General features: G+C 32.9%; 1 protein-coding gene across 1 annotated transcript in view; it reads right to left on the reverse strand.

Annotated features, from left to right (window-relative positions):
- Positions 1-579: 579 nt before the first annotated feature.
- The window catches only part of TRIADDRAFT_51924 (uncharacterized protein), a gene marked incomplete at both ends in the record, with an annotated part of 30,866 nt that continues 16,577 nt past the window's right edge, over positions 580-14,868 (reverse strand). The window contains 40 exons of the mRNA XM_002108671.1: positions 580-777; positions 1,076-1,213; positions 1,403-1,548; positions 1,745-1,869; positions 2,009-2,190; positions 2,292-2,421; positions 2,529-2,783; positions 2,891-3,081; positions 3,304-3,498; positions 3,661-3,879; positions 4,041-4,143; positions 4,285-4,498; positions 4,660-4,890; positions 5,184-5,382; positions 5,500-5,700; positions 5,795-6,000; positions 6,130-6,328; positions 7,305-7,441; positions 7,554-7,668; positions 7,975-8,104; positions 8,182-8,303; positions 8,396-8,507; positions 8,637-8,755; positions 8,851-9,066; positions 9,340-9,576; positions 9,675-9,806; positions 9,933-10,187; positions 10,294-10,419; positions 10,507-10,615; positions 10,715-10,896; positions 11,015-11,251; positions 11,771-11,968; positions 12,052-12,141; positions 12,870-13,037; positions 13,262-13,432; positions 13,578-13,797; positions 13,872-13,960; positions 14,048-14,176; positions 14,274-14,416; positions 14,527-14,697. Coding sequence (XP_002108707.1) covers positions 580-777; positions 1,076-1,213; positions 1,403-1,548; positions 1,745-1,869; positions 2,009-2,190; positions 2,292-2,421; positions 2,529-2,783; positions 2,891-3,081; positions 3,304-3,498; positions 3,661-3,879; positions 4,041-4,143; positions 4,285-4,498; positions 4,660-4,890; positions 5,184-5,382; positions 5,500-5,700; positions 5,795-6,000; positions 6,130-6,328; positions 7,305-7,441; positions 7,554-7,668; positions 7,975-8,104; positions 8,182-8,303; positions 8,396-8,507; positions 8,637-8,755; positions 8,851-9,066; positions 9,340-9,576; positions 9,675-9,806; positions 9,933-10,187; positions 10,294-10,419; positions 10,507-10,615; positions 10,715-10,896; positions 11,015-11,251; positions 11,771-11,968; positions 12,052-12,141; positions 12,870-13,037; positions 13,262-13,432; positions 13,578-13,797; positions 13,872-13,960; positions 14,048-14,176; positions 14,274-14,416; positions 14,527-14,697 — 6,740 coding nt within the window. The remainder of the gene's footprint in view (positions 778-1,075; positions 1,214-1,402; positions 1,549-1,744; positions 1,870-2,008; positions 2,191-2,291; positions 2,422-2,528; positions 2,784-2,890; positions 3,082-3,303; positions 3,499-3,660; positions 3,880-4,040; positions 4,144-4,284; positions 4,499-4,659; positions 4,891-5,183; positions 5,383-5,499; positions 5,701-5,794; positions 6,001-6,129; positions 6,329-7,304; positions 7,442-7,553; positions 7,669-7,974; positions 8,105-8,181; positions 8,304-8,395; positions 8,508-8,636; positions 8,756-8,850; positions 9,067-9,339; positions 9,577-9,674; positions 9,807-9,932; positions 10,188-10,293; positions 10,420-10,506; positions 10,616-10,714; positions 10,897-11,014; positions 11,252-11,770; positions 11,969-12,051; positions 12,142-12,869; positions 13,038-13,261; positions 13,433-13,577; positions 13,798-13,871; positions 13,961-14,047; positions 14,177-14,273; positions 14,417-14,526; positions 14,698-14,868) is intronic.

Here is a 14,868-nt window from a genome sequence, read left to right on the forward strand (position 1 = left end):
TTCTGTATTTTGAATAACATATAGAATACAAAATAGCTTTTATTTCGCTTTAAAATTCTCACGTAAATGTTGTTATGGAACGTTAAAATATCTTACAATGGATTGCTGAATGAGCAAAGCAAATATCAATCTTCATACAGTAGATATTAACATCTTGTAAAAATAATCATCTCTATTCTATTTTACGGGGTTATGTGTACAGACTATCGTGTACTGTACTTGGAGATTGAAATAGATTTATGGTAATAAATATTTTTTATGCTCATTAGCATAGGATTCGTAATCATAAATGTAGTGGTCTCCAACACTTCAAACTGTTGATCTCACGAAAGCTTAATTTACGGCGTAAGGTGATGCATTAAAGCGGAGATGAATAAATACACTAATAACACTCATCTACCTAAAACACAGTCGTTTGGATAATTTCTATGCAATGAAGATCGTGTTTTGAATTTACACTGATTATAATAATAAAAGTCTTCATTTAATATCGAAATTTAAACATTGAAGTATCATTTTACAAGTTTCTCTTAGCTCTTTAGAAAGAGTAGTAACTTTATTATAACATCATAAGAGGTGCTAATCCTCAGGTTGGCATAGCAGCGCAACACCTCGTAGTACCCAATGCTCTGGTGGGTGATCACTTGGTAAATTTATGGAAGTAACAAAATTATTCGACAATCCAGTTGAGGAAAGGCTACCAGCTCTTGAGGGTGTAATGTATACTGGACACTCATAAAAATAACGACCTGATTTCTCTTCTTTAATTCGAGATATCTGTAAGAAAACAGTCGCGAGAATTTATATTTTGAAAACAAAAGCTTACGAAAATACTGCAATGTAACGACATTAAAGCATCTACATTAGTGAAGACCCAAGTGGGCTGCGACTCTTGGTATTGCAAATTAGCAATAATCGCTAGTAATTTACATGAACGGCAGTGCTCAATCTAAGCAACGGTCTCTACTGAAATATTGACTTTTTATTGCATTGACAAGGAGCAACTTCATCATGTAGTAACTTCTTAGAACGATGAGTACATGAATTTCAGTAATGATTCCATTCATAATCTTACCTCTACAGCTTTGCATGTGATGGATGGCATCATACTATGCTTTTGTTCTATTTTGGGATCACGTAAAGATAAAAAATCTTCATCCCAGTGAGCTCCATCCAGATGTAATCCATATATAATAAAACCATCCAAGATATCCTTCACAAATGAAAAACCAATTCAACTTCAATAACTTCGATGAAAATGCAATATACCCTCTCTTTATCTTTAGTACTTTATTGTGACTTATAACACTTTGTTTTCTGATTATTTCGTTACCCTGATGGCATCATTAAGCTAACAAAAGCTTTCTAGAATTTGCTTTATATAATTACATTTTGAAATTACCTGATTGCTGCCGAACTGCTGCGAATTAAAGTCCGAATACATGGTCGAAGTATCCTCATATCCTAAGATGTTATGTTGAAATTGTATGGTATCAACGGGTAAATTCAATATACGAGCACAATGTTGCAGTGCCGAAGTCAAAAATCCTGAAAGAAGCGACATAATGATTATTAAATCAAAAATTTCCCATCGAACCCATGTTGATATACTATCAATGAGTAATTATGGATTATTTGTAATTATAATTATTAGATTTCGCTAAAATTTCTTCATCCATAAGAATTTGGGACGCAAAAGAGAATATCGCTACTACAACAGTTTTTCGTAATATAGCTGAAATACCTTGAGGGTAAAAGAATGCCGGCAGCCAAAATGAATCAGGATACCCTTTAAAATTGGAGCTAGTATCGAATGTGTACTTTGTCGAGGTAATGGAATCACGCGATGGAAGCCTGGAATGGCTACTACTACAAAAGAACAACGCGCAGGAATTATACAATTATACGTTAAAGATTTCCCACGCTTTTAAAATTAACATCTGAGTTTTTTATAACCAAATTAAAATATGTATCACAACATGAACATTACTATCGTACAGCTCACTACCTTATATCTGCTTTGGAAATTTCAGATCTGACAGAAGAGACAGTTGCACTAATCAGACTATTCTTCTTCCTAACTTGCGAAGCTTCCATGGCTAAATCCAACCAGTACTGTATAAAATCTATACGTCGAATCAGATCCGTTACCCAAGAGCCTAATCGTCTACTTGATTCGTAACAAACAGCCTGAAATATAATAATATACATGTAATTTAGGAAACAAAAATACTGGTACCAAAGCATAAAGAAAGACTTTTACAATTTTAGCAACTATAGTTGCCACATACCATCCATAATTTAGGAACCCGATTTCTCAAGAGTGCAACATATGTCTGCTCTAATTCTTCTGACATAATTACTCGCCCTTCTATACCTAGTTTGAGTGCCTTTAATGTTTGATGAACCTTGTGCAATAACCTTTGTGGCGGAAAAAAGAACTTTATTAGGCTTAATACATGAACATCAATTCCATAATAACGATTCAGTAAACAGCATCTTCATTCACAACTAATACAGTATTTTACCTATTGAAACGCACACATTCCAGTTTTAAAGCAGTATCTAAAGCTGTGTAAGGTGTAAATTCTTGTTGGAAAGGTTGATAAAATAAACGCTGTTCTGCTAGTACTGCCAGGTCATCATGTGCCGCACCAATAGCTGCAGTTGGCAAACCATATTTCGTTTGATTTTGAGTTATGACTAAATTGATTTCTAATGGTATCGTACTCTGCATTTCTTCAAGGATTTGTAGAACTATTCCATCGCTACCTTGATCATACCTGTGTTTAGATTAGCACGTCACAAAAAACATACTTTTATTAATATCACGCGATAATCTTATAGCTTTTAAGAAATATAAGTTTTATTTTTAACCTATATTGCTTACCCAGCTATTTTCTGCCCATGTGAGTCAATAGCTTGCAATACCTCCACAATCAATTTACCTTGAGTTAACAAGAAAGTTTTCTCAGCAGTTTGATGCATCCCAAATACCTCTGACGAATCTGTTGGTGGCAAACTTTCTATATATTCAATACATTCTGTGAAGCTAGCATCTGTCCGAATAGGTCGATAAACCTACGATAGTAATGAAGCCATATTATATTTTGCAAAAATAATTTCTAAGTAAACATTTACAAATGCTTTTACTAGCCTTCATACGTAATATAAATATGCAATTATTCATAGTAACATAATAGCAATAGAATACTACTCTCCTTACAAATAAGAAAAATAAAGCACTTTAATTTAAAGTGTCTACGTAATATTATAGCGTTAATCAGCAAAATTATATCTTACCTGGTTTGATGTATAAGAATAATGATCTGTAACACAGTCTCTTCCGCAAAATTTCGTTAAAATCCCTCTCAAGCATCTTCTATCCCACTCATCAGTTACGCGCCCTCCATAAGCCAACTCTCCAATTAAGTAATGAATTTTATCCCAAGGTGTATCTTCCTCTGATAGCAACATTCGCAATAACTGAATAGAAACCTTAGGTAAACATTAGAAATTATATCGAGTTAATTAGAAATAGTGATAAGAGTGCATATTAATAATTTGATGCTACATTCCGCGGGATACCGTAGTAGAACGGTATTCTAAAAAATTATTATCGCATCTGCAGATTTTTATTCAATATTGAAATTAATTAACCTCTAAATCAGAAGTGCTAAATTCGTAAGGAATATTCCATCCCAGTGGTCCATATTTCTTCCTTTCAAGAACAACTGCATTAAAGAAGCACAATCCAAAGAGAACTTTTTTCCAAGCAGGTCCAGTATGGTGATCTTCGAATGACTCCTCATAAATTAAGCCACTGTTAAATGACTGCAGCAAATTAGCTTTCAGACCTTGCGGTGGTTCAACACTGATCTACAATTAATAAATTTTGCAGATATAAAAATTACTCCATTAATGTTAAAGTACATTGATATGACATAAAAAAATACTAAAATGCTAATTCAAAATTTGCTACAAGATTCATTCAGCATTAAAATAGCCTATGAAATATCGAGATTATAAGTATAACATACTTTCAACCCGGCTTGCAAGATATCAACTGGAAAGAATGGATCAGGCTTGGAGCTTAGCCAAAGTCGAAAGTAGGGATCAATTGTGTCACTACCCGATACAATCCTACCCGATAATCATAGTCATAAGTTATTCGTAAGGAATCGTTTTTTAACCTATTTACTTATATTCATTCAGTAATCACAATCCATCATCATATCGAATTGCTCAGACTTATTTACTAGAGTGATTGGTTACATGACTCACTCATCAACAATTCGGCGTAACTCTGGCATGAAAGATTCTGCAAGATGACAATTTTGTAGTAAAACCCATCGTCCATTCTGCTGGGAGCAGGCTTTATTTATTAATTCGACAGCTCTAGGACCTTGGCCACGACCTAATGATACGATATCAATATTGGTAATAGAACCAAACTTGTCTCTAGCAAATCTCTCCAATATGGAAATGGGATCGCTGCCTATTATTCGTGATCAATAAAATCATTTTATAAATTAAGCAATGATCAATGATATGCGCTTGTGATATACTGGAATGATGATACTTTTAGTAGATGATGTAAAATTGCATTTGCAGTAACGTTATTCAAAAATTGAATAAAAATCTACAGATTTTATTCACCTGGCGAAAGTAAAAAAATTAATGGTGTTTTACAGTTTGATTGCTTATAGATTTCTTTTATGTCAAAACCACCAGCAGATATTAAACTATTGCCCATTGATTCTTCGATATAATACCAAATTGAAAGACTTAAAACATCTGGTCTTAGAACTTTAATCAAAATCAATCGATGGAAACAAGATAAATTGCTGACTTGAAACGGATTTTCTTCCTTGGAGATATCACTACTATCTATTTTGTCAGGGTTAGCGAAAAAATGAAGAATAAATAATTACTAAAGGAAATGAATATTTAGAAAATCTAAACCGGATTAGAAGTTGACTCAAGATAAACTGTCATCTTGCAGAAGGCATCATAGGATATTTATCTAACCTATCTTGTATATTCTAAAAATTATATTAAAAGCCTACAAGGTCAATGTTTCTAATTACGGTATTTTTTAGCTATTTGCAACAATTTCAGCAATAGAAAAATCTAAAAGTTAAATTAATTTGCATTAATAATTACTTATATATCAACATTACCTTCGCTAACTGTACTACTGGTATCATTGGTTTCTGATTGCTCATTAGACATTTCCGTAACATTGCCTTTGAGTTTAAAATATGGAATTTCAGATTTCGAAAATGCTTCCCAAAATCCTTTATTATTCAATATGTGATCGGTAAGACCATGGAATTCTATCATTCTCTTGGCTAACTCGCGACATTCATGCCATGCAGACTGTATAACATTATTACACATTAAGGTGAAGACTAAGCATATTCAAATGTAATTAGAGTGTTTAACATGCGATTTCACATGATGGACAATTTTAAAACAATTTGTAATAACACTTACATCTGTAATCCACCTAACTGGAGATGGGCTAAAATGTCCAGTATGAAACGATAGCTGCTTTGAATCACTATGGCTGAGTGGATTTCGCTTTTTTTCTTCAAATAAATGGGTATCCTTAGTGGCGTAATGTGCGCCATGTAAAAAGGTATTCCACTCCATTTCAGTTATTAATTCACTTTTATCCTGCAACTGATCACCACCCTTATGCCACAAATGCAAAGTGACAAGGCAATAAAATTAATAATTACCCAAATGGTAGTGTCCCGCTATATTAATGCGCTAATTTTATTCTTACATGATTAGAAGCAAGGATGCGTGTAGTTAAAATAAAGGAAAAGGTTAACTGATGGCGAGAAAATAATCCTTGCGAGACCAATCGATAGACAGCCATAGTAATTTTATACATTGAGTTCCTTATATATGTCTCAAATTTTTCCTCGGGTTTTTCTTCTTCCTTCACCACATTGTATCCATCATTTGTTGGCGTACTACTATGGATTTCTAATTTTATCACATAAGAGAGTAATAATAATTATTAATGTCTAGCAACCATAAAATATCATGGAAGGATTCTTGTTTCATATCATCACTACAAGAACTCTAAAGTTAAATCTACCAAATGTAAACAACCTGCTTGAATATTTAGAATTCTCCTAGAGCTAGCTCTCCTTTGAGTTGATGCAGGCGATGAGGCTGGCCGTTTATTTTTAATATTAGAGATACAGTCAGAGAATAGATTGGTAAACCAAGCCAAAGAAAATTGATACATATGATTTATAAATGCCAAATCTTGCAAAGCAAAATAGATGATAGCGCCCCTCGTAGCAATCTATTTTAATATAAAGATATTCCAATTTTAATTTATTCAAGAGCAATATCATTTCCGAAAGCATGAGATAAGCTCAGAATTAAGATTAAAATTTGCTATCCAGCTAGAGCTCTTAAGTAGAAATTTAAACGATAAAATTCTAAATTTCGATAGCGCCTCGAATTGTAGAAGATAGAAAAGAATTTTAAGCAACCGTAAGAGTTACATTAAATGACATCAAAAAGTCACGGATATCACAAAATTACTCAATCCACTCAACGTAGATAATTTCAATCAATTACATCTAATAAAAATGAATCGGATTTCTGTGATTTATTGTGCGACTTAAAATGGAAAGGGAAGCAAACATACTGCGAAAAAATCTACCCAATTCGATATCAACATTAGTACCATTGCCTATTTTATATTAAAATTAACATCAAACTGTAATTATAGTGTATCCTTCACTAAGAGCGAGTAGTTTAGAATAACTTTGACTTACTAATTCAAATTTAAAAGTTAAGGTAAATAATATCCTGAGCTAAGAGCATGCAATATTAAGAAGAAGGAGAAAAGTTAATTGGATTTCTATGATTTTTAATGCGACTTAAAATGAAAAGGGGAATAAATTCACTGCCAAAAAATCTACCCAATTCTATATCAAAATTAGTATTACTGACTATTTTCCATTAAAATTAAAATCAAATTATAATTATAGTATATCCTGCGCTAAATGTGTACAATATTAAATGATTTTGACATACTAATTAAAATTGAAAGGTTAAAATAAATAATACTTAGAACTAAGAGCATGCAACATTAAATAATTTCCACTTTCTAATTAGAATTAAGTTAAATAATAATCTGAAATCATAAAGTGTTCAAAATTATATGCTTTCAATTGCTATTCATATACTAGTAGTCCTATAAAATTTCTCTATCGCTAAGTAAGGCTTTATATTCTTAAATAAAATGCGTATTTATCACGAATCTTTACCGGAAAAAATTTATTTCTATTGACATCGATTTTTCTCTGAGTGCTTTCAGACTGTGATACTCGCTCTTTAATAACAGCAGACGTCTTCTTGCTTTCCTCCAACGATGTCACTAAATTTTCATCGTCTAGTATGTTGCCTATTAAAATTTATAATGTACCCGTATTTTATCAATTAATTGATCGATCAAGCAATAAAGTTAGCGATAGTAATACAGCTTATAGTATAATCTACAATTTCTATGAACTTACCCTCAGAATCCTGCAAGGAAGTAAGTACTTTATCTTCGATATCACGCAGTTTTACTTTGTCGCTTGCAATACTCTCTAATAGGTTTTGACGCTGTATTTCAAGCTGCGGCTTTTCCTGCAGAATAGAATTGAAAGCACTCAAAATCAGTAACTTTATTACATTGTAATTCCTACGTAACACATTCTTGTTACTAGGAGTCATTAACAACTTGGATACACCATCATCATTGCATCTCATTTAAAAGCAAAAAGCATAATATTAATATGTAAGTGTACATTATAATTTCTATATAACGCATTACTACAAATTATTAACAACTTGGTTATATCATCATCATTGTATTGCATTTAAATTCAAGAAATATAAAAACGAAATATTTAATGTTATTGTAGGAATATTTAAATAGTAATACGATTGAACCTTTTGAACTACAATCGATAGCAGTTGATCTCTTAATCCATCAAAAGTTGTTGAAAAGTTGACTACCGTCACTTTAGCACAAGTCTCGGGTAAATAAATAGGATTAGCCAATTGTGTTGTCAAATAAAGCCTAAGATATTTTGACAAGTGCCGTTTAGAAGAAACATTGATCCATTTTAACCATTATTAAGAAACAATTCATCTAACCTAAAATTAGAGTTATACGCCAACTCTGTATCTCCAATTTGGATAACAGCCTGCCCACCCCTATTTTCTAAATGCTTCAGCAAAATAGGACGAAGAGAGGGATCCAAGGTGTCATCAATGCCCTAAAGGAACATAATTAGAGTAATCGTATTTTCAACTATTTGAGGGCCAGAATGACAACAATGTTGAAATCATTAGTACAAATATTCTGCACCTCCAAGAGTACGGGTTCCCCAACTCGAATAGCATTTTCTAAAGTTCTCATGTAATTTACGTCCGTAGATTTAACTAATTTTAATCGTTCACCTTCCATCCTTCGAATCCAACTAAAGAAACAGGTTAATTATAAGTAATGACTCCATAAAATTACAATATCAGCTCCAGGAGATTATCCAACATATGTATCCTTGCAATAAAATATATCTGCTATTTAAAGATACCAAGAAATATCTTACAGTCTTGCTTGGCCTTGTGGATCAATCATAAGTGGCCATTTATAACAATTCATAACTATAACAGCATTTTGACGTGAATGATCATTCTTCGGCAATCCAAGAGCATGCCAACCTTGCATCTTTCAAAATCATGGGGAACAAATGAACATTAAAGGAAAAGTAAATTTCAAGCTATGAAGCATAAAATGTAAACAGCAACCCCAAATTTTCTTACATCCAGATTAGATGACAGATGTGATATGAAGGAATAGTTTTTTGCGATGGGAATTTCTTCTTGGCTACATTTCCCAACCCAATCTGAGATTAATTGCTTTCGGTAATCTACTGTAAAAGCCCCTGCATAAGTAGAGTAGGCAGCGGAGAGAAGGGAATCACCAACAATGGTTTCTAGATGTATATCTAATTCATCAATTGCGTCAGACCAGCGATCCTAATGAGCAAAAGGCATAAAAGGTTGATTTAATATTGGATGCCTTTGTAAGTTTAACGAATCTATATATATTAAAATAATTTGCCCGTGCGTGCGTGTACTTTTCAGTACATAATAAATATCAAGTAAAAAATACACGCATAGACCAGACTATAACGAACCATGGGCTCGTAGTAGTGAAGATAGTTTTAAAAGAGTAATAATAATATAATCACAGTTTCAATTACAGATATAACACTATCAATGTCCATTAAAAGCAAAAAAATTGTAAACCTTTTCTCCAGATAATGACTTTGTTAGCAATGTCGCTCTATATTGCCTTAACGTAGACAGTTCCTTATGTTGCCATAAATATTCATGATCAGCTACACTTTTCTTATAACGTTTTTGCAGATCTTTCAAGTGCTTTTCTATTTCTCGCAATTTCTGCTGTTTACGATCTAGATTGTCCCTAGCTAGCTCTAGTTCATTTTTAAGTGTTTCATAACGATTCATCTTCGGCTTTACAATCTGTAGATGACATAGATCCATTCTTGTAATTAGCAGAATAAAGGCAGCTGTAACGGGTAATATCGGATGCTAAAGTATCACTGCAATTAAATACGAACTTTATAAACTTCTGCATAATGTTGTACTGCTAAAACCCACTGGCACATTGATTTACAAGCCACAGATACTTGACCAACTTTTTCCGGAGTAAAGTCGGCTTGACTAGTGTACTTATGTAATCTTGCTAAATTCTGAAAGATGAACATAGTTTTAAAGAGGAATTAAAATAACATCCAATGATTAAAACCAACTAACGCATCAATCAAATTTAGCTTTAGTAGCGTGAATGACTTTTAAAATAACAGCAAATATTTTACCCTATCCGACAAGCTAGATTTATCAAATGTGATCAGTTTAACAAGAAAAGTAGTATCCGTTAAAAGCTGCTTAGCGGTAACCCAATCGGCCTTCTCCTGGAGAAGTGTACACACAGCAGCCATTACAGTCATAACCAAATCTGGAGGGTTAGTATAAACCCGAATTTCAGCAATATCGGATTTATCTAATGCATTCAAAGCAGAATTAGCAGCATCCAATGCTGGTAGAGCTTTGTTTAAATCCAATTCCGCATCCTAGATATAATTAATCAGATCAGATCCAATCAACCCATAAACAATTAGACTTGGCTCACCAATGCAAACCTGATCTCTCACTGATATAATCTGAGCAATTTGATACCTTAGTAATCTGTTCTACTTCACGAGCTTCTTGTGCTGTTAAAGCTTCTTCCGTTTCTATCAAGGTCTTCATTTTCTCTACTTCTGTTTCTTCATTTTTTAATTCAGTCATCAATTTCTCATTTTCCTATTATATGGAGACTAACAGTTTAATCATATACCAATAATTATGAATTCCTTTTCTAAAAATTGATGGAATAGACACTCAAATTACCTGAGCTTTTAATTCGATTAACGGACCAAGTTTAACCAGTTCGTCTTTAATACTGATAACAAATGTTTCAGCTTGTTGTAACTTACTTAGACCACTTTTTAACCTCTCCCTAAAGTTGTATTTTATTGAGAATTAGAGACTTGGTTTACAAATCAACCAATCTAGAGGGATGTTTAACGCAGTAGACAAATAAAGTAACATAGCGTACTTATTTCTAGCAATCTTTTGCTGCTGATCACTCAACATTTTAGCAAATAAATGCATTGAATCTAAATAATTAGTTGGTGTTAAGTAGTAATGTCGTTTAATTTCATCAGCCATCTTTGTTGCCATTTCTTTTGAGCTCATGAAGAAAGCGACACAAGCATCAGCCAAGCTAATACAGTAATTCTAAATTGATCAAACAAGATAATAAGTAATAAAAAATAAAAGCCAGGTAACACAGTTTTAATAAGTATACGATTTGGTGAGGTTAAAATTGATTAATGCCTTCTTTCTCTATACCAACCTGTAAATTGGTCAATTTATTACTCTTGCTTTTCGCATTATCTTTACTTTTGGGTAATGGGATATCTAGGTTATATAAGTACTTTGTAGCCACTGAATGTAAGGCATTTGCCGGCCATTCATCGTACCAGTCAATTGTGCAACAGTTGACTAAAGCTGAGTAAGTTCGGCATCGCTTGCGAAATTGTTTACCAGTTGGACTAGTACAAAAGGCAATATGTAGATTTTCCTGCACTCTCTATTAATTAAAGAGATAGAAAATATACCATTTATAACCCGTAATTGTCATAAAGTGGAATACACTGTTAATAGGTTCGCTGGACTTTAAAGAACGCATGGTAATAGCAATTCTGTCCATTTCATCGCGGTCAAACAGTTCCGGTATATTGCCACTGTCTAGGATGCAATTGATATCATCTAACATCACGTCCTAAAATGTTAAGCATACCCAATTTAACTTATAATTATAATGACAGACTGATAGTTGTAATATTATAAACGAATAACTTTCCATCTATATTAATGGAGCAATGCTTACTACTCAAATGGATTTAGGAATCGTATAGTACTATCATACATTGACTAAGTTATATAACCTAAATTGCTCCCTCAATATCCGTCATCTCTACATTACCCATGTTACATTCACTACATGTAGTACTGAAGATCATTTACTTATAATCAATAAATCAATCAGGAAAGCAATAGTAAGAACAAATTTTAACTGGTATTATGTAGCATTGAAATGAAATTATACCTTAACGATATGTTCATCTTTCAAAATAAAAACACATTTAACGCCATCTACCCCTGCTCGTAAAAATAGGCTGCGGAGATCTTCGTGAAATTCTGTCATTCCGTATCCTCTAATGACATTAAGATAATGTATCTGGCACTGTGCAATGTAGGCTGCAAGTTCAGCCACTACTTGTTTTCCTGTGCCACCGATTCCAACCTAGTCAAGATAGAAGATCAACTAGTATCTCGTTCAAAAATAATATTGCTATGATGATGAGGAATGAAAAATAATCTTATTACCAGAAGCATATTCCCTCCAGGTTGCCTAAACACTCGAGCAGCACGCACAATATGTTGAATACACTCGTTAAAAAATATAATTTGATTTTCCTAAACCATGATTAGTGACAAGAGAAAAGTTTAGCAATAAATTCAACTTATTATACTTGATAAAAACTACATTTTGATTTTCTATACAATTCGTTGTGACAAGAAAAAGTTTAGCACCAATTCTCTAGTACTTATTACACTCGTTAAAAGCTAGTTTGATTTTCTGAAACCATTATTAGTAACAAGAGAAAAGTTTAACGATAAATTCTACTAATTGCACTCTTTATAAGCTATAGTTTGATTTTCCTATTCGATTACTAGAGCAAGAGAAAAGTTTAGTAACAAATTCTACTTGTTATATTATAAATTATGATTTGATTTTCCTAAATAGCGCTTAATGATAAGAGAATGGTATAGCAATAAATTCCACTATTTTATTCGTTAAAAGCTATGATTTGATTTTCCTAGGTGATTATTGGTGAGAAAAGAAAAGTTTAGTAATAAATCCTACTGTATTTGTTACACTCGTTAATTAAAAACTATAGTTTGATTTTCCCAAACAATTATTAGCAATAACGGAAAAGTTTAGCAATAGAATTCTACGTGTTATACTCGTTATTAACTGTAGTTTCACTTTTCTACACAATTATAGGTGACAAAAGAATAGTTTAGCAAAATACTAAAATTTAAACGTAGTGAAATATGGCTACTTGAACTGAATGCTATACTATTTTAATGTCGTAGCATATGCATTGAGTTACATTGTTTTAGCCATTACTCTAATTCACCTTTCCGGTAGAATTTTTGTATCGATTGTTAAAGTCCACCAGAATATCAGTCAACGACCGAAAATCGCTCACTGGTTTATAAACTCTGTCTAATGAATGAGACTTTTCATCGCTGAAATCACAAAATACAAGCGTGTTCCTTTGTAATTGATTCCCTTCAACACTGGCCTAGAAGAACAGACGAATATCGGTTTAAGTAGTACACCTAATCGACTTTGCAAGTCTTTAAAATATCAGTAGGATATATTTACAAGCTCACGATAAACGAAACTGTAATCGTTTATAACTGTAGACGCCATCTACAGTAAATAAAATGATCAAACGATGATGCAATTGTTATGGTAAAAATCAAACGATGATGCAATTGTAATGGTAAAAATCCTAGCAAGTACCTTGAAATAATCATGTAAACTGTTTGAAACAATTTTATAAAATTGCTTCCGGTCGTCTTGATCCACTAAGCGATCATAGAACACACGACTGACTTCATGAATGAGTAAATCGATATAATTTTGCTTTGTTACGATCGATAAAGGATCGGCTTGAGTAAGTCCTTGAATAACCTATTGCAAAAACATCAATTTATTCTTCGAGGAATAAAATACATCCATGAAACAGTACCGTGTATAAAATTGGTGTGAATTTTACTCATTACCAGCTACACTACCCACAAATATAGTAACCAGCAATATCAAGTTTGTGCAGTACCTGAGCAAGATTTCTAACATTGAAGGTATAGTGTGGCTTTGATGGAGTAGGAAGCATCACTTTGTCAATTTTACGATAAATAGCAATGGCTGATGAGACAAGTGGTGCCATACAATCTCTCACTTCCGCAGTAAACTCATTTTTAGTTAAAAATTGTCCTAACTGAGACTGGAAAATATGCCGTAATGACTTATCGGAAGGCTTGGATATACATAATACGCTGAAAAAAACATAATCAGAGTAATTAATCCACTTGTTAGCTTTAAATAGAACACTTTATGTGGCAAATAGTACCAAAAATGGCGTAAAATTCTCTCATTGAGTTGACTTCGGCTGCCTTCGGGCGGTGCACATGCAGCAACGAATGCGACATCATAGATAGTCTATCATATTTAAAAGTACCACACGCTGAAATTAATCTATCCTTAATAAGCTTCTTTTATTATAGTATCTAGAAAATTGTTCCTTACCTTCCATGAGTAGCTTTTAACGTCATAAAATCCACCACTGTCAATATTTTGACGTAATACTTCCAAGGCGGGCTGAGAATGAAACTGATCTCGTTGCGGTAAATTAATGTCGTCTACGAATATTGTCATCTATCACGGACAAATTAAACTCGTTAAACTTTTACCATGGCAATATTCTGCACCCTTGGGTGCTTTGCATATTATTATGGTTGATCAACTGTTTTACCTTTTTATTACCAGGAGCACCTAAAATATTTTTACCACGTTTTACGAGAACGCTTTGTAATTGCTGTCTAGCTTTGGACGCTGTCGTATTGGCAGCAAATTGTATTGCAGCGGAGGCCATTTCTGTGCTATAAAGATCTTTTTCTAGGCATAAAATAAATTAAAAGTGCCCAACAAAGAAATGATGTCTCAATGAGTATCACAATTTCGAGTAAACAATGTCTAACATTAAATTCGTATCGATATTAACTTACCTTCGCTTTGAACACCCTTAGATTTACCACCCCAAGGATTATCCCCTGTGGCTCTGGCCTTATTGAATATTTTTCCTAAAATGGTATCTTTCCCAAAACCTGTTCCGTGTTGTTTCTCTAAGCATTTCAGTGTATCTTTTACTAAAGCAGATTTACCAATTCCAGACTCCCCTACACATATCAAAATTGGTTAATTTTCTAACTTTAATCTTATATTCAAGTATTACACCATATTATTACGGTACTAGTCTTTGCTTTACTAACAGCAGAATTAATATGGAAACAAGTTAGACTAGCAGAAACGATCAATAAAGTGCCAAATTTGTCGATTGAAGGATTAAT

The sequence above is a fragment of the Trichoplax adhaerens genome, genomic scaffold (assembly GCF_000150275.1).
Source record: "Trichoplax adhaerens TRIADscaffold_1 genomic scaffold, whole genome shotgun sequence".
Classification (NCBI taxonomy): Eukaryota; Metazoa; Placozoa; class Uniplacotomia; order Trichoplacea; family Trichoplacidae; genus Trichoplax; species Trichoplax adhaerens.